At 45.1% G+C, this 27,040-nt stretch overlaps 1 protein-coding gene across 1 annotated transcript in view; it reads right to left on the bottom strand.

Moving 5' to 3' along the window:
• Nucleotides 1-27,040, bottom strand: part of RAD18 (RAD18 E3 ubiquitin protein ligase) — a 354,196-nt gene that overhangs the window by 38,102 nt on the left and 289,054 nt on the right. The window contains exon 12 of the mRNA XM_066596983.1: nucleotides 5,512-5,577. Within this exon, the coding sequence (XP_066453080.1) occupies nucleotides 5,512-5,577 (66 nt within the window). The remainder of the gene's footprint in view (nucleotides 1-5,511; nucleotides 5,578-27,040) is intronic.

Raw genomic sequence — 27,040 nt, forward strand, 5'->3', positions numbered from 1 at the left:
CTGATCGTTCAGTTTAAACAGCGGCCGTTCAGTAGTGAATGCCCGCTGTGTTAGGTCAATTGACAGGGGCGGGGAGCGAGGAGAGAAATCTCCTGCACTGCCCCGCCCGTTCCCCTGCTGGCCACTTCTGAGAGCGAGTCATCTCTGCTAGCGCTCATGTGACAGCACAGGAGCGTGGACACACAGGGACGAGTGTCAGGCATCATCATTGGTCCCGTGTAAATGGACCCTTAGTAACCAATCAGCTTATTATCTGGGATCCTGAGCGGCAGATCCCAGTCGATGAGCTATTAATGATCTATCCTGAGGATAGATCAACAATAGTATTAGCGTGAAAACCCCTGTAAGGGTGTATTGACATACGATAGATTTAATCTGCACCTAATGCTGTGAATTTTGATGTGGATGTGCAGCATATTTCATCCATTCAATTGCACTCATCTGAAGGGGTGAAATCCATGGCAGACCAGCACCAGAATACAAAGTACAAAATTCTGTGGATTTTGGTATAAAATCACTGTGGGTTTTGTTTGCTGTCAAAAATTTGCAGCAAATCCCCAACATGGTAACACGCCCTAAGGATGCTGTCACATGTGCAAGTGTTGCCCGGGCTTTTATGCAGTTTTTAAAGTGAAAAGCAGGGCCACAGAGGAGACCTCACAATGTCCTTTGGGTTTTTAGATGCAGATTCTTGAAGCCAAAATCAGGTTACAGAATAGAAGGTACAAAGCTGACTGACAGGCGCTGCAGAGAGTGGACTGAGGAGTACCTGAGCAAGGCAGTGCCATGATCGGGCTGAGGAGTACCTGAGCAGGGTAGTGCCATGATCGGGCTGAGGAGTACCTGAGCAGGGTAGTGCCATGATCGGGCTGAAGAGTACCTGAGCAGGGCAGTGCCATGATCGGGCTGAGGAGTACCTGAGCAGGGCAGTGCCATGATCGGGCTGAGGAGTACCTGAGCAGGGTAGTGCCATGATCGGGCTGAAGAGTACCTGAGCAGGGCAGTGCCATGATCGGACTGAGGAGTACCTGAGCAGGGCAGTGCCATGATTGGGCTGAGTACCACCTGAGCAGGGTAGTGCCATGATCGGGCTGAAGAGTACCTGAGCAGGGCAGTGCCATGATCGGGCTGTGGAGTTACTGGGAATACATTACAATCCGGTTGGCGTTAATCTTTAATTAAAACTGGTGAAAATGTCACGAATGTGACCTCCACAAACCTCCTGACCCTGAAGGCTACAAAATAGAGAAGTGCAAGGACCACGGATCTAATTAAAGGACGGAAAAACTGCAGCTTGTTTGTAGAACAGATAAGGGATCCGCTGAGATATTGTATTCATGTGATTGTCCCTGTTATCTCTGCAGGAGCTCCTGTATCTGATATGTAGTGATTCTACAGAACTGGGCTGCCACTTTCTAACATGTTTAAGCCGGCTATACACCTCCGATAGCTCAGCCGACAGCTATTCCTGCAGACCCCTCATACCAAAGGAGGACGCTGGGCAAGATCAACAAGGAGAAGCTTAACTCCCTAACAGGAACAGAAAAATTGGAAAAACACTTAAAGGGGTTGTCCCGCAATAGCAAGTGGGGTTAAGCACTTCTGTATGGCCATATTAATGCACTTTGTAATATACATTGTGCATTAAATATTGGCCATACAGAAGTTATACACTTACCCCCTCCGGTGCTGGCGTCCCCGTCTCCATGGCGCCGACCAAAGCCGCCTTCTCCCTGGATTAGACGCGCTTGCGCTGAAGGGGCCGCTCTGGCATGCGCAGAAGACCTCTGCAGCGCGAGCACGCCAGAGCCGGACAGAAGAGGGCAGACAGCGCAAGCGTGTCTAATCCAGGGAGAAGGCAGCTTTGGTCGGCGCCATGGAGACGGGGACGCCAGCACCGGAGGGGGTAAGTGTATAACTTCTGTATGGCCAATATTTAATGCACAATGTATATTACAAAGTGCATTAATATGGCCATACAGAAGTGCTTAACCCCACTTGCTGCCGCAGGACAACCCCTTTAATAAAAATGTCATTTTTTAAATAGTAGATTCTGAATTTATGCCTCATTTGTCGCAGAACTCAGGTGTCTTAAGTCTTTTAACCTCTTAGTGACAAAACCAATTTTAGAATTAAGAACTAGCAAACTGATTCCCCTTTTGTATTCTAGCAGTCATAATAAATTTTTTTGGGCCATGTAGCTGTATGCTTGCATTTTGCGGAACGAGTTCTAGTTTTAACAATTTTGAGAGTATACAGATGTAGCAAACACTAACTTTACATCTAATGCGTTATATTAGCACAACCACAATATATTAAAATGCTGTAAATGAAGTTGTCACAATGTGCCAGTCATGTTAATGATTGCTACATCTGTATTATGTATTCAAGAACGTTTTGGTGTAAATTATGCATAAATGTGTCAATCCATGGTGACCACACCCCTCCACGCGAGCCACACACCCTAAAAAAAGGCAGATCTTGGTGCAGATAGCGAACGTCTGCACAAATCCTCACTTGTGTGATACTGTTTTATGCCAGAAAGTGGAGTAAAATCTTTTATAACAAGTGTGCAAAATGTTTTATAAATGTCCTATATATTTATTTTCTGCATCTGGTTCATGCCACTAACCTCATTCTAGCACAGGAGGACATGCTCCAGGCCGGTTCCCCCTCCCACATTTGCCAATTTTCTGGTGTCTGGTGGAACTCTGGGAAGGTAAAACATTCAGCCTGGGCTGCCCCTGCAACAAGTCCTACAGATGATGTAAAGTATGCTTCCACTGCACACTTACAGTGGGGCTCCTAGTCCTGTTGGAACATTGCTGGTCTTTCCTGACAGGGCGATCACTTTACTGATTACTATTCCAGCACAGGACAGAGTGGCTGACAAATTTGTGGCACTACATAAATGACACTCATTGTCAAAAACCGTCAAGCACCTAGGAGGAGTTGGAATGTGATGAAACGTTCACTCTGTGATTGTAACGTTGATATAAGTGACTATAATTTCAGGGCAAAAGGGTCATTTATTATTAAAAACTGACCCCATGAAGGGAGGCTCTAGTACCCTGTTGTGCCTGGATACAAGATGTGATACGGGAGGGCATGGAGGCTCTAGTACCCTGTTGTACAGCCTGTAGCTTGGATACAAGATGTGATATGGGAGGGTATGGAGGCTCTAGTACCCTGTTGTACCGCCTCTAGCTTGGATACAAGATGTGATATGGACGGGCATGGAGGCTCTAGTACCCTGTTGTACTGCCTCTAGCTTGGATACAAGATGTGATATGGAGAGGGAATGTAGGCTCTAGTACCCTGTTGTACCGCCTCTAGCTTGGATACAAGATGTGATATGGGAGGGTATGGAGGCTCTATTACCCTGTTGTACTGCCTCTAGCTTGGATACAAGATGTGATATGGACGGGCATGGAGGCTCTAGTACCCTGTTGTACTGCCTTTAGCTTGGATACAAGATGTGATACAGGCGAGCATGGAGGCTCTAATAGATTGTGGGGCCGCCGCTAGCTTGGATACAAGTGACACAGTTGGGCATGGCGTATGTGTGTCTGTGTGCGTGACGACTTGTATTTTTCAATGGTACTATTTAATGTACTGAAAAACTTTTAAAATATGTCTAAGTAGAGTGAAATGGAAAGAAACCTAAATTCGGCCATCTTGGGGGTGGGCTTGTTTCTACGGTGTTCACAATGCAGCTAAAACGACATAACTTTATTCTGTGTGTCAGAAACTTTACTACAAATACCAAATTTATACTGTTTTTTTGTTGCACTACTTTTAGAAAATAAAATATCTTTGGAAAAAAATGTAATTATTTTCTGCCGCCATCTTCTGACAGCCATAACTTTTATTTTCCCATCGTCATAGTAGTTTGAGGAGTTTTTGCAGGATGATCAGTAGTGTTTATTGGTGCCATTTTGAAGTACATAAGACTTTTTGAACGCTTTTTATTACAGTTTTTCTTGGAGACTGGGTGACCAAAAAAAAGTGCAATTCTGGTGTCTTTTTTTCTAACGACGTTCACTATGCAGCCAGGTATCAACTGTAAGAAACAGCATTGTATGGGGCAGGGTCGACTCCTGATCCCCCTCCATACAAACCCCTAATCTTCATGATGGAACTGTACATCATGGAGGGTTAGGGGTTTTATTACCAAACTAAGGGGTTAAATGTATATCTCCAAGGTTTTGATCACAAATTTTCCCAACAGAAACATTAGACATGCAGAAATAAAATGACATCAGAAAAGAGCCTCAGCAATGCAATATCTGGGGCCGTCTCCAGATCGGATTCCAGACAAGAACACCTGCATCCACTGACAGCAAGGATAAAACTCGAACACGGTGAAGAATTAAAATGCAAAGTATACTAGAAAGTTGTAGAACTTTTCATTACACAGTCACTAAAAGGGGGTTAATCCTCCAAAAATGCTGGCCTGGAGCAAACAACTATCCACCATGCGTCCTGCTCCCTTCCCTTCCCCCAGAAATCAGCCCAACTTGCTAGGGAAAGCCACGGCCAACCACACATTTCACCTGCAGTGGCCACTACAAGGGAAATGAAGTATTACATGACGGATGGCCCTCCTGTAGTAAAAGGACAGCACAAGGTCTGACAAAATGGGAGCAGTTTTTGTTGATCGGCTGCCCTTTCTGTTAGGGCGCTGAGCAGGTGACCCCGCTGACCTAGGGCATAGGAACGTGGGTTGTGTTCTTCCCCTTGTGTACAATCCCATTAATCATCATTTGAATAAAATGGGAGATTGCCTTTACAGGAGTTGTACCACAACTGCAAGTTATCCCCCATCCACAAGATAGGGTATAACTTGCTCATCAGTGGGGGTCTCACTGCCAAGTCCCCCGTCGTCCTTGAGAACAGGACTCTCGTGTCCCGCTCTTCAGTCACTGCTGCGAGGGTCACTTCTCCCTTCGCAGTGACATCAGCATGAAGGGAGCACTCTATTCATTTCCATGGGGCTGATGGAAATAGCTGAGCTGCACCCACTCGGGTATCTCCACAGTCCAACCGAAAGTGAATCGAGTGTTGCACTCCTCACTATTGGGGGTGCAGTGAGGAGGGCGGCGGACACAGGACCCCCATTCTTGAGATCGACAGGGGTCACCTATCAGCAAATTGTCTTGCAGTGGTACAACGCCTTTGTCAGTAGGAACTGGCGCTATTACCAACCCCCAATGCCTGAGCTGTGTACGTTCACTTCTAAGCTTCGCACAGTGATACCGCGCCGGTGTGAAGACCCCAGCCATGTGATAACATTCTGATTTCCTATTTTCCTCTCTGCAGTACACACGGCACAGACGTCCCCGGAGGATAGGTGCTATTTTAAGCTGCTGAATATATTTGCTCGCACTGTACTCCCCACTTCAAAGGGAAAAGTCATTACCAGGAACTCATCTCCGCACGAACATATTCTGAATACAGAAGGAGGCGGTCTGCGGCCGCTGAGAGAGGAGCGCTTCACCGGGTACTTACAGGTCACAGTTTGACACTTTTGGCATTGTGGCTTCCTCGATGTCTCGCAGGATATCAGAACTTGAGCTGGAAGATTGAAAGGAAAGAAAAGAAAATAATTAATCTTTACCTCAATAAAGCTGCCAATACAGCTAGCCATCAACTGATGCCCATGTCGCCCGACACACACACACACACACACACACGCACACGCACACGCACACGCACACGCACACGCACACAGGCTGGGCTAAGGGCAGAAAGGAGAGAACTACAACAGAAGCACAAAAGGACAGAGTAGCTGAAGTCCAAGTGCCAGATCCTCCCCCTATCTCCCCCCAATCTGCAGGGGAGCGGACCGCAGGGCACACTTTGTGCCTCTGATATAAGGCTGCTCTTTTCTACCGCCTGCAGGTTATTTTGCGCTGAGGGTTTGCTGGCCAACTTTGCTGAAACAATTCTGAAGAAGCTTCTCTTAGAACTCTGTGCTGTTCCTCTGTTTAAATAAATTAACAAATGGGTGTAACCACTTGGAGGTGTGTCCCTGACTGCTCAATCAGTACTGACTGCAAAGGGAAAAAGTAACACCCAGCTGTCAATTTATACATACATTTCCAGGGTTTCAGTTTATAAAATTGCGGCAATTCCCCTCTGTCTGGGGATAGGGGGTAACCTATTTTCGTGGTAAAACACCTTTCAGGGTAGTTAGTCCTGATGACAGCCCCCCTTCATGGGTCCACGTAAGAATAAAACCACCCTTACAATTCTCATTCAGGCTGCATTAATGAAAGCAGAAATGATAGATGTGCAGCTGCCATTATACCCGCATTCGCTGTGCAGCTGTCTCATTATTAATGCTAATGAAATGACAAGAATACAGATAATTTATGTAACCACCGTCACTTACGTTTTGATCTACTGCGCTGTGGATTGTCACTGCACCAAGGCCTTCCAGTAACAATAAATGGAGTCTTAAAATAAAACCCGAGAGCTGAAAATGTAGGAAATGCCACAGAAGACGCCACGTCCCACATACATTCAGCATTGGAATCGCAACACCAAGAAATAAAGTTGTGGAATTATGTAACCTGCAGGATGGGTAGACATGTTTGAATGGAATGGAATACCCAGAGAGGCTATCGAAATTGGGATTATTTACCCTGCAAAAAATACGGTTAAGGGGCGACCAAATAACTATGTATAAATACATGAGGGGACAATACAAGGATCTCTGCCATGATCTGTTTACACCCAGGACTGCATCGGTAACAAGAGGGCATCCTTTATGTCTAGAAGAAAGCAGGTTTCATCACCAACACAGAAGGGGGTTCTTTACTGTAAGAGCAGTGAGACTGTGGAACGCTCTGCCTGAGGATGTGGTGATGGCAAAATCCATAGAGGAGTTTAAGAGGGACTAGATGTCTTTCTAGAGCGCTATGATATTACAGGATATAGACATTAGGTGACCAGCAGGTTGTTGATCCGGGTCTTACAGACAGGTAGGAACTATTAGAGGTTGATCCAGGAATTTTTCTTATTGCCATTATGGAGTCGGGAAGGAATTATTCCCCGGAATGGGCTAATTGGCTTCTGCCTCTTGTTTCTTTTTGCCTTCCTCTGGATCAACAAGGGGGTTGAAACAGGCCAAACTAGATGGACATTGTCTTCATTTAGCCTAACATACTATGTTAATGATATGCAAATGATGAAAAATAGAAATACAATAGTCAAAACCACTCGATTTATTTAATATCAAATATGAGCGCCACACGCAAAATACACGCACTGTGCACCTTGGCACACTATCAATGAGGTTATTAATGGTTGTCTGAGGAATGTGCTGCCACACTAAGGCATCAAGATGTGCTGCTGGCAGCTCCCTTTGCAATTGCCAACCTATGGCTCCCTCCCTCCCTGCATGGCTGGTACCTGCAGTGGCAGTGCGGAAGAATCGCCAGGAACGCTGCGGATCAAGAATGAACTGAGCAGCAAACACAATGTCAGCCAGTGTAAATGGACTGACCCCAGTACTGTGTGAGATACAATCCCTGGCTAGGGTGGAGGTAAAATGGGCTCATGGAGAACTATGAAGCGCAACTATGTTTACAATGCAGTTAACATTTTTATAGAAAAAAAAAAAAAGAATGTGTGGCCCCTGCCTCCGATTGTCATTGCAGCGCCATCCTATAAGCCTGTGTCGCACCATCACCAGCGACCGGTTCCACAATACCACAAGATTTTATTCCAATTTTTAAGGGTTCCATGCAGCTTGAAAAAACTAGCTTTTATTTTAGTCTGATTTTTACACCATTGAAGACCCTCCCACATGCCACAAATTTAAGCTATGTGCTTGAAAATGTGACAATTTTAACACCTTCTACTTCCTCGATTTCCCAACCTTATGACTTATCCTTCTTAGTTGCAATTTCAATGTTGAGCAGTGTACAGAGGTGAGGGTGCTTTCTGCTACAATGTGTCAGTCTGATCGATACAGGAGATACTCAGGAGGTGCTACATTCTAGAAATGAAAAACGGGAGATTCCCCGGCACCGCTGCCAGTTCTGAATTTTACATACATGTGATAAAGTGTTTGCTTCTCCTGACAGGGCCATATTTCAGGGATTTCCAGCCCCGAGTAAGGCATGAAAATGTTAGACAGTCAAAGCATCTTTTCTGGGTCCTCAGGTAGATAGAAGCTGCAGCTGCCAGAAGGAGCCGCCGACAAGATCTCCAGTCTTGATAGAGTCCGCCTGGTCGTAATTCACAAGGTTTAATCCACATTTTATATGGAGTAAGCTCTGAAAATACACTGCTTATCTTATACTTCTCTTCTGTTAGATTGTGTCCTGCACTCCAGTTACATCCAAATGTGCAATCACATTCTTCCTGGCCATAAACACTGAGCTGAGATTACGGGACGCTGCATAGGCGATGGAATAAGGCAGATTACATAAACTTCAATAGAAATTCTGCTAATTTTATATCACGTTAGTAACTGGCAATTAGGTCATCGCTGATCAAGACTTTATATATATATAGGTGAAAGCCCTCACTCACTGACTCGCCACTAATGATCTAACTTCCCGAAGTCGTACAAACATTACATTTGGCAGGAGCATTCTTTAGGTCCCAAATAGGAAAAGTAAAGGGGTCACAACTTGAAGTTGTATTAGCACTTGAAAAGTATTAGCACCCCCTGTGTAATGTACCAAATCTATTTCTCTAACTTCCCAGTGTCGCACAAATATGAAATTTAGCAGGAGCATTCTAATACACATCTTGTATTATACTCCAGAGCTGTAATTCATGATCAGTACAGGATAAGTAATGTATGTGTACAGTGACTCCACCAGCAGAATAGTGAGTGCAGCTCTGGAGGATAATACATGGTATATTTCAGTAGGAGTACAGGACTAGTAGTTTATGTACACAGTGACTCCACCAGCACAATACTGGTATGATACAGGATACTGGAGGATAATGCAGTAACTCAGGATCTGTATAGGATCAGATACATGAAATCTTTGCAAAAATACAACATATTCTGCAGATTCCTTCTATAAAAACTGTAAACAGCTGCTCAGAAGTGGACATATCCTGTTATAAACCAGTACATTATAGCAGAGCTGTCTCGATGTGAATGGATACGGGTAGAAGCTCCAGACTAACAATGTGAGAGAATGAAACAAATTTTCAGATCAACATCAGTTTGGTTTATACATTCGGGAAACGCAGCATCACCGCTGCTATCAATGCAGAGAATATTACGGATTTTAGGATGGCCAAGCTCCACTTACTTTAGTCCAGTGCTTGAGAGCTGATAAATTGGCTTCAGCCAGCGTACATGGAGAGTGACAAGTAGGACACTGGAGCGAGGGCCTAACATCTCCAGGTGTATTGCATTTAAGGTGTTATCTCTGCGGGCATAAGTGCATGTATAGTTGGAAAACCGAGAGCAGACCGTTTCCTGCTAGCAACCGTATCGTGTCCATCACTGGAGACACAGAGGATTGGTGGGGCCTGTCTTCATAGAGGTTTAACTAAAGCTATTTAACAGGACAGGCAGAGAAATTTATAGGAAAATTCTGGTTTCACTAGGGCCGATATTTACCCCTTCGTAAACCTGCCCCTACCATGAGGCGATCTGAGCCTGCTGCCTCAGGCAGCAGTCTGCAGGACCTCAGAGGGGTGGCAGGTTGTCACCCTGCTGGTATAATTTTTTTTTAACCAGCCACTAAAAATAATTGCTAGCTGCAAACTGGGAGGGCAGCAAACTGACATTTTACTCACTTGGTTCGCAGCTCCAGTTAGGCAGCTGCCATGTTGTAATCCGTCTCTGACCTCCCCCCAGCGTATGCGGTCCTGTACTCAGACTCCGTTCTGTATGCACTGCAGGAGGAGGAGGGGTGTCAGTGGGCACAGACTGATTACAGACTGGCAGCCAGCTGCCTGAAACTGCGGACAAAGTGCAATGCTTGTACGGATGCTATCTAGCTGGAGGTCCACTATGGCGATCACTATTACTACTGAGGCCACTACAGGGGTCACTATCACCACTGGAGCCACTAATGGAGTCACTACTCCTATTGGGGCCATTATTGGAGTCACTATTACTACTGAGGCCACTATAGGGGTCACTATTAACACTGGGGCCACTAATGGAGTCGCTACTACTACAGGGGTCACTATTACCACTGAGGCCACTAATGGAATCACTATTACTACTGGGGCCACTAGTTTACTATTACTACTGGGACTACTACGAAGGTCACTGTTACTACTGGTGCCATTAAAGTAGTCACTATTACTATAGGGGCCACTATTACTCCGTTGCTTCAGTCTCAATGCTTCAAATGTGTGTTGGGTATCTTCTGTGTTAGCACTTTCAATGCCTGTGAAGTAATTGGGATTTTTTTTGTGGGGTGGGGGGGTGAGGGGTTAAGTCACACTTTCCCTTAAGCAGCATTAAGGCTTGTGGCATACATGTTCCTAAGATACTGGAGAACGCTTCACTGACTGCAAACACTGGCAGCATTTTTATACCCCTCATTTACTTCCCTAATACAATGCAAACCAAGCTCTTAGACAAATCTTATTCAAAGGCGTAAATTAGAACTAATTCCCTATTAATTAGAAGCTGAAGGATTCTCGCTTTTATACAATGATTTAATTACAATGTTACTGAACACATCACAAAGAAACAAGAAGAACAGGAAATTATATGGGAAAAACAATAATGAAAAGGAAACCCTGCAAATGTAAACCGACTGCTCCGAGCATGAAGATCTATGATATAAGCTGCATACACCGAAGACCGTTACTGCAGCCGGGAAATACTAAAGACGGAGGAATTGTATAGAAAAACTAGAATCCTCAGTAAAAAATCTTCATGTTGATATCATTCTGCAGAAATATCAGCCCCTGCAGACAGGAAGCTTCTTGTAGATGCCACAAATTAGATGGAGGTGCTGACATGTTCTGACCACTTGACAGGAAGGGGTCATCGATTCACGCTGCTGGTGCCAAATTCTGACCTCCCATCAACATGGGGCAACAGAAATCTGGATCCATCTGACAGGTGATGTTTTTCTGCGCTCAGCGATACAAGTTTTGCGCTCTTTTGCCCGCTGGAGTCTCACCTTCCCGTTTCTCTTAGACACAATGGTGCTGGAACTGGTCGTCTTCTGTAATAACCCATTCGTGCTAAGGAACGGTGTGTTCTGCGATAAGACATGTTAATTAGAGCACCAGCGTTGTATTTGTATGACTGTGAAGCACCTGTTACTCAGAACAATTCCTGATATCCTCTTCTGACCCCTTTCGCTGGATGTTTTTCTTCAATCAAACATTCTCCGTATACGCTCTACACGAGAAAACCCCACACAGATGACATTGAAATCAAAGCCACGGCTAGCCTAGCGCAGATGACCAGGCCTTGGAAGAAATCCGGATTTTCCCATCTAATGTGGAGTCATACTGAAACTGATCCACAGAAAACGTGTCACATGATTTAATGCTGCACTCCGGGGTCACGGGGGTCATTTCCATATATTGAAAAATATAAAAGTAGCAACCCTGGTATTTTACGTAACCTACTGTTCCTGCAAATCCTTCTCTGAAACAGGTTTTCATTGCCGGTTATTAAATTCACCAATAAAAGAGAAGTTGGATCTTACTTTCTCTCGTATTGTAGGAGAAATTGCAGAGGATGATGAGGAGAAAAGAAATCTATTAAATAGTGTATTCACAGAGAAAAATGTAATGTCAGATGAGATGCAGAGTGATAATGTAAACTCTCCACTAAATGTCACCAGTCTAACCAAGGAAGAAGCGCAGAGCCGTATAAAAAGATTTAAACAGGCAAATCGCCGGGTCCCGATTCAATACACCCCCAGGTTCAAAAGGAATGGAGTAATGTGATAGACAGTTCTTTAAAGGGGTTGTCTCACGAAAGCAAGTGGGGTTATACACTTCTGTATGGCCATATTAATGCACTTTGTAATATACATCGTGCATTAAATATGAGCCATACAGAAGTTATTCACTTACCTGCTCCGTTGCTAGCGTCCCCGTCTCCATGGCTCTGACTAATTTCAGCGTCTAATCGCCCGATTAGACGCGCTTGCGCAGAAGGGTCTTCTCTCTTCTGGTCAGTCCGGGCACGAGCGGTGTTCTGGCCCCGCCCCTTCTACGCGGCATTGCGTAGCTCCGCCCCGTCACGTGTGCCGATTCCAGCCAATCAGGAGGCTGGAATCGGCAATGGAACACACAGAGCCCATGGTGCACCATGGGCGAAGACCCGCGGTGCACCATGGGAGAAAACCGCAGTGCATCCCTGGGAAAAGACCGGTGGCCATCTTGGGAGAAGAATTTTATAAGTTCCTCTTTCATCACATCGGTGAGTAGCAAGCGGTTTAAAAACCGCTTTAAAATGCTATTTTATGCCGGGGGGGGGGGGGGGTGACAGGGGGAATGGGCTAATTTAAAATTTTGATGTTTTGCCTCGGGACAACCCCTTTAAGGACACTAGAGTGCATAGCCAATGTAGTGGCAATATTCAAAATGGGGTCAAAAAGGCCAGTAAGTCTTACTTCTATTGTTAGCAAAATATTTGAAGGGTTTCTAAGAGATGCTACCCTGGAGGACCTCAAGGAACATAGCTGTATAACTCTCAGCATGGATCTGTGAGAGATCCCTCCTGTCAAACCAGTCTGATCAGCTTCTACGAGGAGGTAAGTTCTAGACTGGACCAGGGAGAGTCATTACATAATGTGTATCTGGACTTTTCCAAAGTGTTTGATACTGTGCCGCATAAAAGGTTAGTATGTAAAATGAGAATGCTTGGTCTGGGCGAGAACGTGTGTAAGCGGGTAAGTAACTGGTCAGTCATAGAAAGCAGAGGGTGGTTATAAATTGTACTTACTCTGAATGAGTCACTGTTACTATGGGGTACCACAGGAGACGGTTTTGGGCCCTGTTCTTAATAAATATATTAATGACTAGAGATGAGCGAGTATACTCGCTAAAGGCAATTGCTCGAGCGAGCATTGCCTTTAGCGAGTACCTGCCCACTCGAGACTGAAGGTTCGGGTGCCGGCACGGGGGAGCGGTGAGTAGCAGTCAGCAGGGGGAAGCGGAGGGGAGAGAGGGATCTCCCCTCCGTTCCTCCCCGCTCTCCCCCGCAGCTCCCTGCCCGCCGCTGGCACCCGAACCTTCAGTCCCGAGCGGGCAGGTACACGCTAAAGGCAATGCTCGCTCGAGCAATTGCCTTTAGCGAGTATACTCGCTCATCTCTATTAATGACCTGATGGAAGGATTGCATAGTAAAATAGCAATATTTGCAGATCATACAAAATTGTGTAACGTAATAAACACAAGAGGACAGAATGCATTCGCAAATGGATCTGGATAAGTTGGGTTGTCTTGGGTAGAAAAGTGGCAAATTATGTTTAACATTGATAAATGTAAAGTTATGCCCATGGGCAGAGGAAATACATGTCACCATTACACACTAAATGGGAAACACTGACATGGAGAAGGACTTGGGGATATTAGTTAACTGTAAACTTAACACAAAATGTGCAAGCCGATTATCACAAAGGAAGAGGAACAAGAGACCAAATTGCAAATGCACTTTATCGATTACAGCAAAGCCTTTGATTGCATTGAACACAACAAGCTGTGGCCAGGCCTAAGACGTGGGAGTCCCGGGATATCTGGGGCAATTGCTGTATGCGAACCTAGAGGCCACGGTCAGGACCTCTAACGCTAACTTGGAATGGTTCAGAATTGGGAAAGCTTTACTCCAAGGCTGCATCTATTCCCTGCTTTGTTCAACCTGTATGTAGATACAATCTTAACCCCTTGATGACCGCCCATACATCTGTTGACGGACGCTGTTATGGGGCTTTATTTTGATGAGCCATCTTTTGAAGACGGCTGCATTAGATTCCTGGCATGGCTGTCCTGTGCCAGGGAGAGCGGGTGCTCGGCTGTCGGATGACTATGGCCTCTGAGTCTGTGAGGCTCACCCTCAGGTCACTGTATTACACAACCTTATAGGTTTCGTAAAACACCGCTATACTGAATTATAGTAGTGTATTAGAAAAATGATACAAAATTATTCCTAGATATACGATTTCCATATTGGTGTAAGGAAGTATTTTGGCTCCAACACCCTCCCTGGGTACGTACGACATTCTCTTAGGGTCAGTATCTTCCTTGATATGTTTCAGACCAAAGGCTCTCCTATTATTGACTGCTATGTTTGATCATTTTTGTTTGTAACATTATTCTATACAAAAATTTAATAAAATTCATGTGAAAAGAAAAATGATAAAAGAAGATGGCAACATTCAAGACCCCTAGTGAGACGGAAATACAACGTTACAAAAGCAGAAAAATAAAAAGCATCAAAACCCACCTTTCCCCTATACTATGCGGGGAAAAGAAATCACACATGTGGTGGAATCGCTGCATTCATCACTCAGAGAAAACAGCGCATTATTTAACCTGCACAGCACACATGGAAAAAAATACAAATAAAGATGAAAATCACTTCTGCCTTACAAAAAATGGAATAGAAAATGATCAAAACGTTACATGGATCAACAGATGGTACCATTAAAAAGTACAAGTCGTCCCGCAAAATGAAAACCTTTTCACTGTACCGCTGACAAGTAGTAAACGTTAGTCTTTGAATGCAGAGATAAACAAAAATTACATTTTTTTTAAAGTGTCAAAAAGTTACAGAAAAAAAACTATATAAAATTTGGTATTGACATCATCGTGCCGGCATGATTAATAGAACATATTATTTATACTGAATGGTGAATGCGGTTAGTCTTGCCTCTAAAAAAATGGAATAAAAAGCAATCAAAATGTTATATGTTCCCAAAAATTGGATGCATGTAGACTAGACTTCTTCCCACTTAGCTTAGTGTGTGTTTTTTCGGCATAATTACCCAGTGGTATTTTCCGAATTGTGTAGACCAAAAAAAAAACTCACTATGGGTTTCCGCCCACTTGCGTTTTTTTAATGCTGCGATATCGCAGAATTTTTTTTACCGCAAATGTCAATGGGACATACTAATGTTAAAAACACATCACAAGTTGGCGCTTTGCGATTTTTGGGTCCCCCATAGTAGCCCCAGTAGTAAGTGACCCCCATAGTGACTTCAGTAATAATAGTGACCTCGCTAGTGACTCCAGTAAGAAGAGTGACCCCCATAGTGGCCCCAGTAATAACAATGACCCCCTTAGTAGACCCAGTAGTGATAGTGACCCCCATAGTGAGCCCAGTAATAATACTTATCCCAGTACTAAGCGACTCCGGTAATCTGAGTGGCTCCAATAATAATAGTGACCCCCATAGTGATAGGGTCCCCATTGTGGTCTCAGTAGTTAGCCAGCGAGAGGGCAGAAAGAGGGGAGGCAGTTTAGCAGAGCTAAATTGTCTTACCCATGCTCAATGGTATCCCGGGCTCAGCATATACTCGCTGGACTGGGCCGTCTGAACAGCCACATGGATGGGAGATGCAGCCGTGACCTGGTCACGGCTTCCTCTCATTCACTGTTTTATGGTTGTACTGTGGCCGTGACACGGCCGACCGAAAATTACTGCGCCCGTGTGAAAGACCCCTTAGATTGTTGCATGGCTGGCGGGCTACATAAAAATGAGGCAGCCGACCAGATTCGGCCTACAGGCCTTGTGTATGTCACGTGTGCTCTAGATCAGGGGTCCCCAACCACCGGGCCGCGGACCGGGGCCGGGCGTTTAGCGCCGGTCCGCGGCACCGCCGGGAACTTTTGCTCTAAACACAAAGCCCGCGGGCCGAATCCGGCCCGCTGCCTTGTGCTATGTGGCCCACAGTGTGCCGACGCCGCTGACCACTGAAGCGATTACCAGCGGGGGGTGCCGCAGCTCCCCGCTGGTAATCGCGATGATCCCGGCGCACACACTGACGTCTGTGCAGCCAGGATCCTCTTCCCCGAGTCCCCTGCTCATTAGTTCCGCAGGAGAGGACTCGGGGAGGAAGCGTTCCGGGCAAGCAGACAGAGAGCGACAGCAGGGAGGAGGTAAGTATATGGGTTGGGGGGCTGCCTATTACTGGGGGGGCTGCATATTATGGGGGGAAGGGGCTGCCTATTACGGGGAGCTGCCTATTACTGGGGGTGGGGTGGGGGCTACTTATTACAGGGGAAGGGGCTGCCTATTACTGGGGGGGGCTGGTTATTACTGGGAGGGTGGGGGCTACTTATTACAAGGGAAGGGGCTGCCTATTACTGGGGGGGACCTGCTTATTACTGGGGGGGGGGGTTGCTTACTGGGGGGCTACTTATTACAGGGGAAGGGGCTGCCTACTACAGGGGGGGGGGCTACGTATTACAGGGGAAGGGGCTGCCTATTACTGGGGGGGTGGGGGCTACTTATTACAGGGGAAGGGGCTGCTTATTACAGGGGAAGGGGCTGCCTATTACTGGGGGAGGGCTGCCTATCACTGGGGGGGCGGGCTGCCTATTACTGGGGGGTACCTGCTTATTACTGGGGGGTTGCTTACTGGGGGGGGGCTACTTATTACAGGGGAAGGGGTTGCTTATTACTGGGGGGGCTGGTTATTACTGGGGGGGCTACTTATTACAGGGGAAGGGGCTGCCTATTACGGGGGGGGGGGCTGCCTATTACTGGGGGGGGGGCTGCCTATTACTGGGGGGGCTGCCTATTACTGGGGGGTGGGGCTACTTACTACTGGGGGGGGGACCTGCTTAATACTGGGGGGGTTGCTTACTGGGGGGGCTGCTTATTACTGGGGGGGGGGGGGCTGCTTATTACAGGGGGACTGCCTATTACTGGGAGGGGGCTATTTATTACAGGGGAAGGGGCTGCTTATTACTGTGGGTGCTGCCTATTACTGGGGGGGGGGGGACCTGCTTATTACTGGAGGGACCCACTTATTACGGGGGGGGGGGAACCTGCTTGTTACTGGGGGGGTTGCTTATTTCAGGGGGAGGGGCTGCTAATTACTAAGAGGTGGGGGCTGTCTATTACTGGGGGGGGGGGGAGATAAATTATATACTGCCCTATATGTGTGCTGGGGGGGGGGGGGGATAGATTATACACACATAGGGCAGTATACTGCCAGGACATTCTAAATGTCATAATTAAATAAGAATGCACTAAACTCCAACTCCCTTCATAACCCCGCCCCATATAACCAAAGCCCCGCCCACATAACAAAAGCCCTGCCCATGTCCCGCCCAACCCTGCCGGGCTTTGTAAAAATAGTCTTGCTTGAAGCCGGTCCCTGGTGCCAAAAAGGTTGGGGACCACTGCTCTAGATCATGCAAACTCATAGGCTGTCGAAGTTCCAAATACAGGCGATGGTGGGCACCGTGAGACCAAATATCCTTCAGCTAAGCACCTGAAAATGGTTCCAACAGACACAGGGACTGTAACCATGGTGCCACCTGTCTCTGGATGGTGAATAACGAAACAGTGGGAGCTACTCGTGTTTGTCAGATGATCATACGAGACTCTCTACTGGTGGCTTGTTAAGGGGGTCCTGAGCTTGGTTGCCTTGTGTGCCCTCACACATCCACTGGTCCCAACACCTCCTAAAAGTCTGGTCAGAACAGCGCAGATGGTGGAGGGCAATTTGTTGATATGACCATCCAGCTTCTTACACTCCAATAATGCGCCCCTCTCAAACTCTGGTAACATTGCTTCTCTGCATCGTAGAGGCGTCTAGTGGTCGACAAGCTCTACACAAGCGGAAGAAGAGGTCACTACACACAAGGAGCCTCCGAGAGCCTCTTATAGGCCATGGGGGGAACCACTTTTAGGGCCTCCGGTGACAAGAACGTTCATCTAATCACCACAACTCTAGTCATTTGCATATCCACTTAACTGAATGCTGAGTTTTGCAGCAAAATGAAAACTCCTAAGGGTAGGATTTTTATTTATTTTTTTGCTACAAAGTGTATATTTCGTGTTGCCACATTCAACTGTGCATTACAGACATCAGGTCCCTGAACCAATGAGCTTGCAATCTACTCACATGCCAGTAAACCTATTGCGGGAAACAGACGTAGGTCTAACCATCTGAAAGTAGTGCTCCTATTCAAACACCTGAGTTGAGAAGGAGTATTCATGGAGTTACAGTTACGCACAGGGACTACCACTGTATACATTTCTATTGGAATTATGAAGTCTGCTCCTCACGTATATTCGGAGAATATAGTAACATAGTCTGTTCGGCTGAATGAAGATCATGTCCATCTAGTTCAGCCTGTTTCAACCCCCTTGTTGATCCAGAGGAAGGCAAAAAACCCCAAGAGGAAGAAGCCAATTACCCCATTCAAGGGAAAAATTCCTTCCCAACTCCATAATGGCAGGGTAATGCCTGGATCAACATTTGAGATAACCAACCCGCTGGTCACCTAACATCTATATCCTGTAATATCATAGCTCTGTAGAAAGACATCTAAACCCCCCTTAAACTCCTCTATGGATTTTGCCATCATCACATCCTCAGGCAGAGCATTCTACAGTCTCACTCCTCTTACAGTAAAGAACCTCCTTCTATGTTGGTGATGAAACCTGCTTTCTTCTAGACGTAGCGGATGCCCTCTTGTTACCATCGCAGTCCTGGGTATAAACAGATCATGGAGAGATGCTTGTATTGTCCCCTCCCTCACATGTTTATACATAAGTTATTTGGTCACCCCATAGTCATCTTTTTTCCAGGGTGAATAATCCCAACTTTGATACCTGTGGCACCCCACTAGTGACGGTCGCCCAATCAGAGTACAAACTATTACCAACCTCTGCTTTGTCTCTCTGAGCCAGTTCTTTACCCAGGTACACACGTTTTCACCCAGTCCGAGCTGCCCCATTTTATATAACATGCAGCAGTGTCAAATCAGGGAAGAACCCTATGGGTGGTAACCCCACCTATCCAATGCATAAGGGGGATCAACGTTTTCATTCCATTAGCACCAGAACCATCTGTAGGGAGCTGCATGTGAAGGGTTACCACGAATGAGCGTCTGCACACATCACAGCAGTGAATGCACAGAGGTGACTGTGATGGTGCTTGGAACATCGGACTGTAAATGAGCGACAGCTGAACCACAGTACACCATCTTCCGATCAGATGGCCGCACTAGGTTATGGCGGTTGTCTGGAGAGCGGTTTCTACACGACTGCATCGTCCCAACAGTGAAGTTTGGAGGAGGTTCTGTTATGGTGTGGGGTGTTTCTGCTGGGAAGGACTAGGGCCATTGGTTATAGTGAAGACAATAGTTACAGAGACATTCCATCCAATGTGGCATCACCTACCCTGTGGCAATACTTGGGCACAGCTCCATGTCTCTACCAACATGACCGAGCACCATGTCAAACAGCACGCAGTGTAGAGGAGCAGACAGTCTGCAAACTTCATTGGCCAGCCCAAAGTCCAGGTTCCAATCCCATCAAGTATCTTTTGGACAAACAAGAATGCCTTATCTATGCCCGCCCATCATCCCCCACATCACTATCTGAAGCTCCCCTCCAGGAATAGAGGCAAATTCCTCCACACATCTATGGGAATTCAGTGGAAAGCGGCCTAGGAGGGTTACTACAGTCCTTGAAACACTGGAATGAAAAAAGGAAATAAAATCAAATTTCATCACCTTCTATGTGCGTTGATAAAATACTTTTATCAGCAGTGCATGTGGGGTCTAATATGATTTGCATTAATGTAAGAGGACCCGTGGGGGCACAGGGAGAATATATATAATCTGTATGATCCAATGGCTGCTGTGATGCAAGAGGTCTGTGCCAAGGGTGGTGGAGCAACAATAAGTATGTGCATTTTATCAGTTCAAGCAGGCATTGTACCCGAGCACTAATAAACCTCAACTTACTAATCGCCTGCAGAAGGACTTGTTAGCTGTGAAGTACGAATTCGTAACATTTCCAACAATATGGCCTAAAAATAAGACTGACAATGGCAATCTGTATTTAGGGGTTAATTACCGCCCACATGATGACTGCGGCCCTTGTACTTAAAACCTGTTTATTCCTTCGCTGCCACATTACATACACGCGAAACACGTTCTATAAACGTTCTGGGTTAGGACTATTATTTCTCAGAAAACCAGCAATTTATGTAACAAGAAATCACTAAAGCAACGGCGGAATGCGAAATGTCACTTTTAAGTGCTTTCAATTTTTTTTGTAATCTTGTAACCAGCAACTGGTTGAAAGTCTGAGAGCAGAAATAATTCATCTCCCTAATTAGGTCTTAAAACCTAAAGCTGCGCAAAACTGTATTTACATCGTACAGGCCGTATACAATGTGGGAGCGGGGGTCTGAATGATTTCCTCATGATCTTGATTTGAGGCCATGGGGTGTACTGGCAAAGCCCCCAATACAAAGTTACTTGTGTGGGATGTAACACCCCACATGGTGTCGGCGCCGCACATGTAGCTCTGTGATGTCAGCATTGAGGTTCGGGTCTGCGTGATATCTCGTGAGCTCCAGAGAGCGTTCACATCTGCGTTTGAATTCCATTGGTGTGTTCTGTTTTTGGAGTATAAATAATGGGAATGCTTGCAGTTTTATTCCATTCGGTTATCATCCCCCCCTTTTTTTTTTTTTTAAACAAAACCAATAACGCTGCGGACTGCCCTATTTGTTCTGTAATAAAAATTAAAAAAGCATTCAGATTTTTATTTTTTTGAAAACCCATTTTAATCTATGGGAAAAACTGGAAACACTTATTTGGTTGAATTCTGTTTTCCTGCTCCAAAAAGATAACCGGTGGGGATTCAAACTGAAATCCCTAAAGCAGATGTGAACGATCCCAAACTGCGATAAAACTCACAGATTTAAAGGGGTTTTCCAGGCTCACATAGAGTGGCTCTGAAAAGCCTCAGAACTTCTCACTTTTTTACATGTTGTTGCCTTGTGTTTTCTCATCATTCTGCCCTCAGTACCCCATAATGGCAACAGAATGGGAGAAATCTTTGTACATTTTTAAATAATAAAGAACATTTTACATTGACATGAGTGTTCACACCCTTTGGTATGACATGATATTTAGCTCTGGGGTCTCCCATTTCTCTTAGGCCAAGAAAATTGTGCAAGATTTGTGTGCTGCAAGATGCATAAATATAAACTCCATTCTTTTGAATGGGGTTATAAACAAGCAATTTTATCCCTGCATTGCAGTGTGGAAATAAAATGGCGTATCCTATGTTTTGGCGTTCCCTCGGAACGCATAGCCCACTGGGGCCAGCGATGCATTGCACGGTGTGCGAGGTTTCCCACTGAAAAGGATTGCTACTTCCCTGAAATGATGCGAGGTGGTTTTGACACAAAGACATCTCAAATCTGTGGGGAAATCCCACACTGGCGAGCATATCAAGTTTCACGGCCTGATATCGCATTCGCTCCTGTGAAATTAGCTTTAATGATCTCTGAGAAGTGCCTACACACTGATGTGGTGTCATGTGCATTGTGGACTCACAGCTCACAATGCACATCGGAACCCAAACTAAGCCGTAAGGATTAAAGAACTGCCTGCAGAGCTTAGAGACTGGATTGTGTGGAGGAACAGATTAGGCGAAGGCCACAAAAACATTTCCGCTGCCCTGAAAGTTCCCAGGAGCCCAGCGGCCTCCATAATTCTTACATGGAAAAACAATCAGGACTCTTCCTAGAGCTGCCGAACCACCAAACTAAGGGGGAGAAGGGCCTTGGTAAGAGAGACCAAGAACCCAATGGTCACTCTGGCTGAGCAACAAAGATCCTGTGTGCAGATGGGAAAAACTTCCAGAAGGTCAACCATCACTGCAGCCCACCACCACCCGGGCTCTATGGTGGAGGGCCAGAAAGAAGCCTCTCCCCTGTAAGACACATGAAAGCCGCCTGGAGTTACTAAAAAGCAACTAAAGGACTGCGAGAAACAAGATTTTCTGCTCTGATGACACCAAGATGGAACTTATTGGCCTCTGATTGTTGTGTCTGGAGAAAAACCAGGCGCCGTTTATCACCATCATTATGATAAAGCCTGTTGGTGGCAACATCATGCTGGGGGACAGGGAGATCGGTCAGGATTGATGGAAAGCTGAATGGAACAAAGTACAGAGATAATGAGAACTTGATCCAGAGCGCAAGGGACCTCAGACTGGGCAGAAGGGTCAATGGCCGTAGGACCACAGCTAGGACAATACAGAAGGGGCTTAGGGACAACACTGTGAATGTCCTTGAGTAGCCTAGCCAGAGCCCAGACTAAGAACCAACGGAACATCTCTGGAGAGACCTGAAAATGGCTGTTCACAGACAGCCCTTATCTAACCTGACAGAGATGAAATCCCAAAATCCAGGTGTGCAAACCTTGTGGCATCATCCCCAAGAAGACTGGAGGCTGGAATCGTTGTCAAAGGTGCTTCGACTACGTACAGATGAGTTAATACTTATGTCAGTGCTAAATGTTAGTTTTTCATTTAAAAAAATGTACAAAGATTTTTCTGTTATAGTAATAATATATATATATATATATATATATATATATATATATATATATATAGTCTATTGTATATATCTTTTCATGTTTCTCAAATCAGCCTATGCAAACACGCATGCAGATATTTTATATATATATATAGATATATCTTCCTTCTTAGTAAAAAGCTGCAGCTAAATGGTAAACTTGTTCAATCTTAAACACTAGAATGCATTAGATACATGAATTTACCTCCCACAGGCCTTTCTCACGAGAGATACTTACATTTTGATAATAGAAGCTCCTCATTATCCTTCCCCTCTTTGCATTCCATAAGCCAAGCAGTGATATTAATAAGTTTATTCTCCATTAAGTTTAATTTCTCGTTTCTTGGAAATCATGTGTTTTAGTTGTAACACACACCTTAAGGCGTTAACATATGTTAATTGTTAGAAACTAGAGCCTATCCCAAGTTCTTTTGACTTTAGGGGTATGTATATCTATTACTACATCATTTGGAGTATATACGTACCATACAGACGTATACTGCCTTTGATACAGTTCTATGTCCCTGGCACGCACTTCTCAATAGCCAATTTGGAACAGACTGTGAAATCAGAGGGACCCATTGGGATTTCGATAACATCTTCCATCCTGCTGTCACTTTGTCATTATGGGGTACTGAGTGCAGAATGATGGGGAAATACAAGGCCACAACATAACAGAATGTAAAAAAGTGAAAATGACTTTCCGAATCCACTGTATGTGACATGGCTTCAGCAAGTAAGAGAATGTGCACAGAGCTGGTACTGGCTCAACCTTCTGGTCATAGTATAATAAGAACCAAACTCTTATATTTGCTGGTTGTTCAATAAACGTAACGCTTTTAGAGGTTGTAAACCTGTTTCTCAGATACAGCTGTTATATGTACAGCTATGGCTTAGTGCACAGAGAAACATGAGGTCAAATGTCCAGCTTCAGTAAGGACACACTGAGCAATATATGGGTGCATCTTAGTGAGAAGGGAGGGGGCATGTATGTAATAAAAAAAAAGCCCTGTAGTCTTCATGAGGAAGTGGACTAGGTAAAAAAATATCATGAGACTTTCATGGTAGATCTACAGGCTGTACCATGAAAATCTGACAGATGCGGGTCCTACCTCTGGGACCTGCACCCATTTCTGGTTCTAATCCCCCACTGCACCTGGCCTGGCTGAATGCAGTGGTCAGGACTTATGGAAACAGCTGAGGGAGTATCATTGTGCCGTTTTTATATCTATCATAGAAGTCCAAGGGAATTATGCAAACAGTGTAACACAGGGAGTTACAATGTTTCCGTAAGTCAAGTACTTTGGAAACAATGCTGTGCTACATTGTTTGTGTGACTACCATTGACTTCAATGGGAATTACAGAAACCTTATACTGAAGCCCACCACATTCAACTGGGGCAGACTAGTGATAGGTGTGGGACCCGCATACATCAGACTTTTATGGCACATCCTGTAGAGTTGTAATTTTTATTTGTACCATGAGTGAGATCAGTAAAAAGACATATTGACCGTCACTAAGGGGTTTAGTGATCAGTTAAAGCGGCTTTGAATGGGCTTTAATAATGACCACTACAAGCATGAATCACAAAGCCATGGATAATAGCTGTCATTTCCCACCCCCCAAAGTATATTACTTAGTAGGGGGCGACAATGGGCAGAGTAAAAAGCTCCTCCAGCGGTAAAGAGAACTAGATGTCTGCCCTCAGGAGATGCTACAAGGATCAGAATGTAGTTATTATCAATATATAAAGCTAGAGCTCCAAATTCCCTGCACCGAACAGAATGAAATGTTAAAAAATCTGCCCATCTGCAGCCGCCACTAAAAGGGGCTTAATACATATTATTTATACTGTATATCAAATGGAGTCGGTCATCAAAATTGTGCCCCCCAACCCACTGTCTGCGCTTGGTGCAGCACTTACGCAGGTTGAGAGCTTCCTTTCCTTCCCTTCGTCCCCTTTTCACTGCCGAAAAAATGAAGTTTAATCCAACATGGCAATTAGCTGGCAAGTGCTCTGAGGGCAGTGCCAATACCCGAAATTTTCAGGGCTGTGCCAATACCCACAAGTGCTCTGAGGACATTCTGAGGTTTTAGGGTCATAATTTTGATGACCAGACAGAGAGATTTGTGGAGCAATTCCAACACTGACCGAAGCGGAGAATGTAAGTAGAAATAAGAAGCATATGCTGCCAACCAGGGGAAGGTCTCACCCAGGTAGAAGGGCATGGGATGCAACGAGTGAAGTAAAAAATGTCTATTAAAATAGCACCAGCAATAAAACGCGTTTCAAGATGAGGAGCATCTTCATCTATAAAATGGGCGGTGTGAGGGCATTCAAGGAATTTAGTTTTAGTCTATTAGTGCCATGATAAGTGTGCCATGTCTTCTAAACAGCATTATGCTGCCTATTTTTCAGCTTTGAAAAATGATGGAACGGCTCCTTGCTTTGACACGCGGTATGCCATTTCAAGAAAGACGTTTTTACTTCACCCATTTGCCACAAAGTTTTCTCTTTGCAGGATGTGCCATTTACCAGGCAATTGTCCATAATATTTGACGATAGACCCCTTTAAAATTCAACAATTAGACAGCATGCATTTAGCTCCCACTAGCAGCAGGTATGGGCAGCCATGACTTGCCACTTCCAGCACATCTACCTCAGGAAATGTTGCACTCCTCTTCAGAAAAATAGACCTTTAACCCCTCTTAAAATTAACTGAAGTATTGCAAATTGCTGTCCCTAAAAACGGCACAATGTTGTAAGGTGGAGATTCCCTTATGTATAAAGTCACGTATAAATATCAGTCTTCATCAGTTCTGACACTTGAGGACTCCAGTTTCTACAGCTGAGTCAGCTCTTCCTCATTGGATGTAGTTAGTTAATAGGAGTAACAGTAAGGGTAACTGATCTGTGCATGGTTCAGGATACATTATAAATTTGGGTCTGCAAAGAATTTAGAAAACTGGGTCATACTGTGTGTAGAAGGATCAGAGAGATTAACACGTGTACGAGATGCAAATCCCACGTCTCTTCCCCTTCGTTAAGATAAATGCGCCGCCTAACTGTTATTTGCTGATTTCCCAATTGTATGGGAGGCATCTGTAGATTCTCACCAGCGAGAATAAGACTTGTTTGCTTCTGAAGGCATAGGCTCCTGCAGGCATCTCGCCTCTAATTGATACAACTTATATAAGGTCACGCTCTTTCCATTACTGGCAACACTCTGGACTGTGCGCCTGCCAACCATCAAAGTGACTCAAACCTACAAATACCCACATTATCAGCAGAGATCGCCAATTAAAGTAACACGTTCAGCACCTCATTTAGGAGCCAATTAGGAAGGATCAGTCAACAACAGTAGCTGAAATGCAACAGTTTCGGTGTGAATCCACTCTAGATGGAAAATGCAGCGATCTGAGGGACTTCAAACGAGGCCGGGTCATCGGTGTTAGACTAGCCGGGGCCTCACTGCCAACTGTGTGGGGTTTTCTCGTGTAACAGTGTGGTGAGTATACCGAGAATGGCGTGATTGAGGAAAACATCCAGGAAAGGGGATCCTGTGGCTGGAAACAACTCAAAATCAAAAAGGAGTCAGAGAAGTTCTGCCCAACAGGTGCAGCACAGTCAAGAGCAGCTCAATACAACACCGATGCTCTAACATGTTTAAATGCACAACTCGCCGTTCCTTCACACAGATGGGCTATAACAGCAGACGATCAGTTCCAGGACTGTTGTGTCTAAGAGAAACAGAAGGGAAAGACTCCAGCGGGCAAAACAGCGCAAAACTTGTATCACTGGTTAAATGGATCCAGATTGATGTTGCGCCATGCTGATAGGAGGTAAGAATTTGGCACAAGCAGCATGAATCGATGACCCCTTCCTGTCAGCTGCTCAGAACATGTCAGCAGCTCCATCTAATCTGCAGCAACTACAAGAAGCTTCCTGACTGCAGAACAATTTTATCACCTAGTGGAATCTACACCAAGACGAATTGATGTAGTTCTGATGGCTGAGGAGGTCCAACGCGCTACTAGATAGTGGTGCTCTAAGAAAGTGGCCGTAACATGCAAGTACATTATAGCATGAACAGTATAATTATAAAATATAAAAACTAAACCATGAGTGAGGTGGAAAGAAATCATCAAGAAATTGTGGTATATGCAATAGAATAAGGAGAGGAGCATCAATATGTATGAGGAGCCACAAAACCTGCTCTAAGTGCTGCTCGCACAAGGTCTTCAAAATCACTTTCCCTGCACCTTCATCTATATGGGTGTCTGCAAGGATGAGAAATTCCATCTTGTATTACAGTTCTGTGCTGTAAGCACATGCAAAATCATCAAGCTATTTGGATCGTTGGATTTAAAGGGTTGTTCCACAATTGTCATTTATCACCTTTAACTGAGTACATGGTTATGTCCCTGTTAAACACTAGAACCAGATTCCAGGTTCCTGTGCCTCACTGTACAGCTGCTGTGAGGAGATAGAATGGAGCGGTGGTTA

The sequence above is a fragment of the Eleutherodactylus coqui genome, chromosome 3 (assembly GCF_035609145.1).
Source record: "Eleutherodactylus coqui strain aEleCoq1 chromosome 3, aEleCoq1.hap1, whole genome shotgun sequence".
Taxonomy (NCBI): domain Eukaryota; kingdom Metazoa; phylum Chordata; class Amphibia; order Anura; family Eleutherodactylidae; genus Eleutherodactylus; species Eleutherodactylus coqui.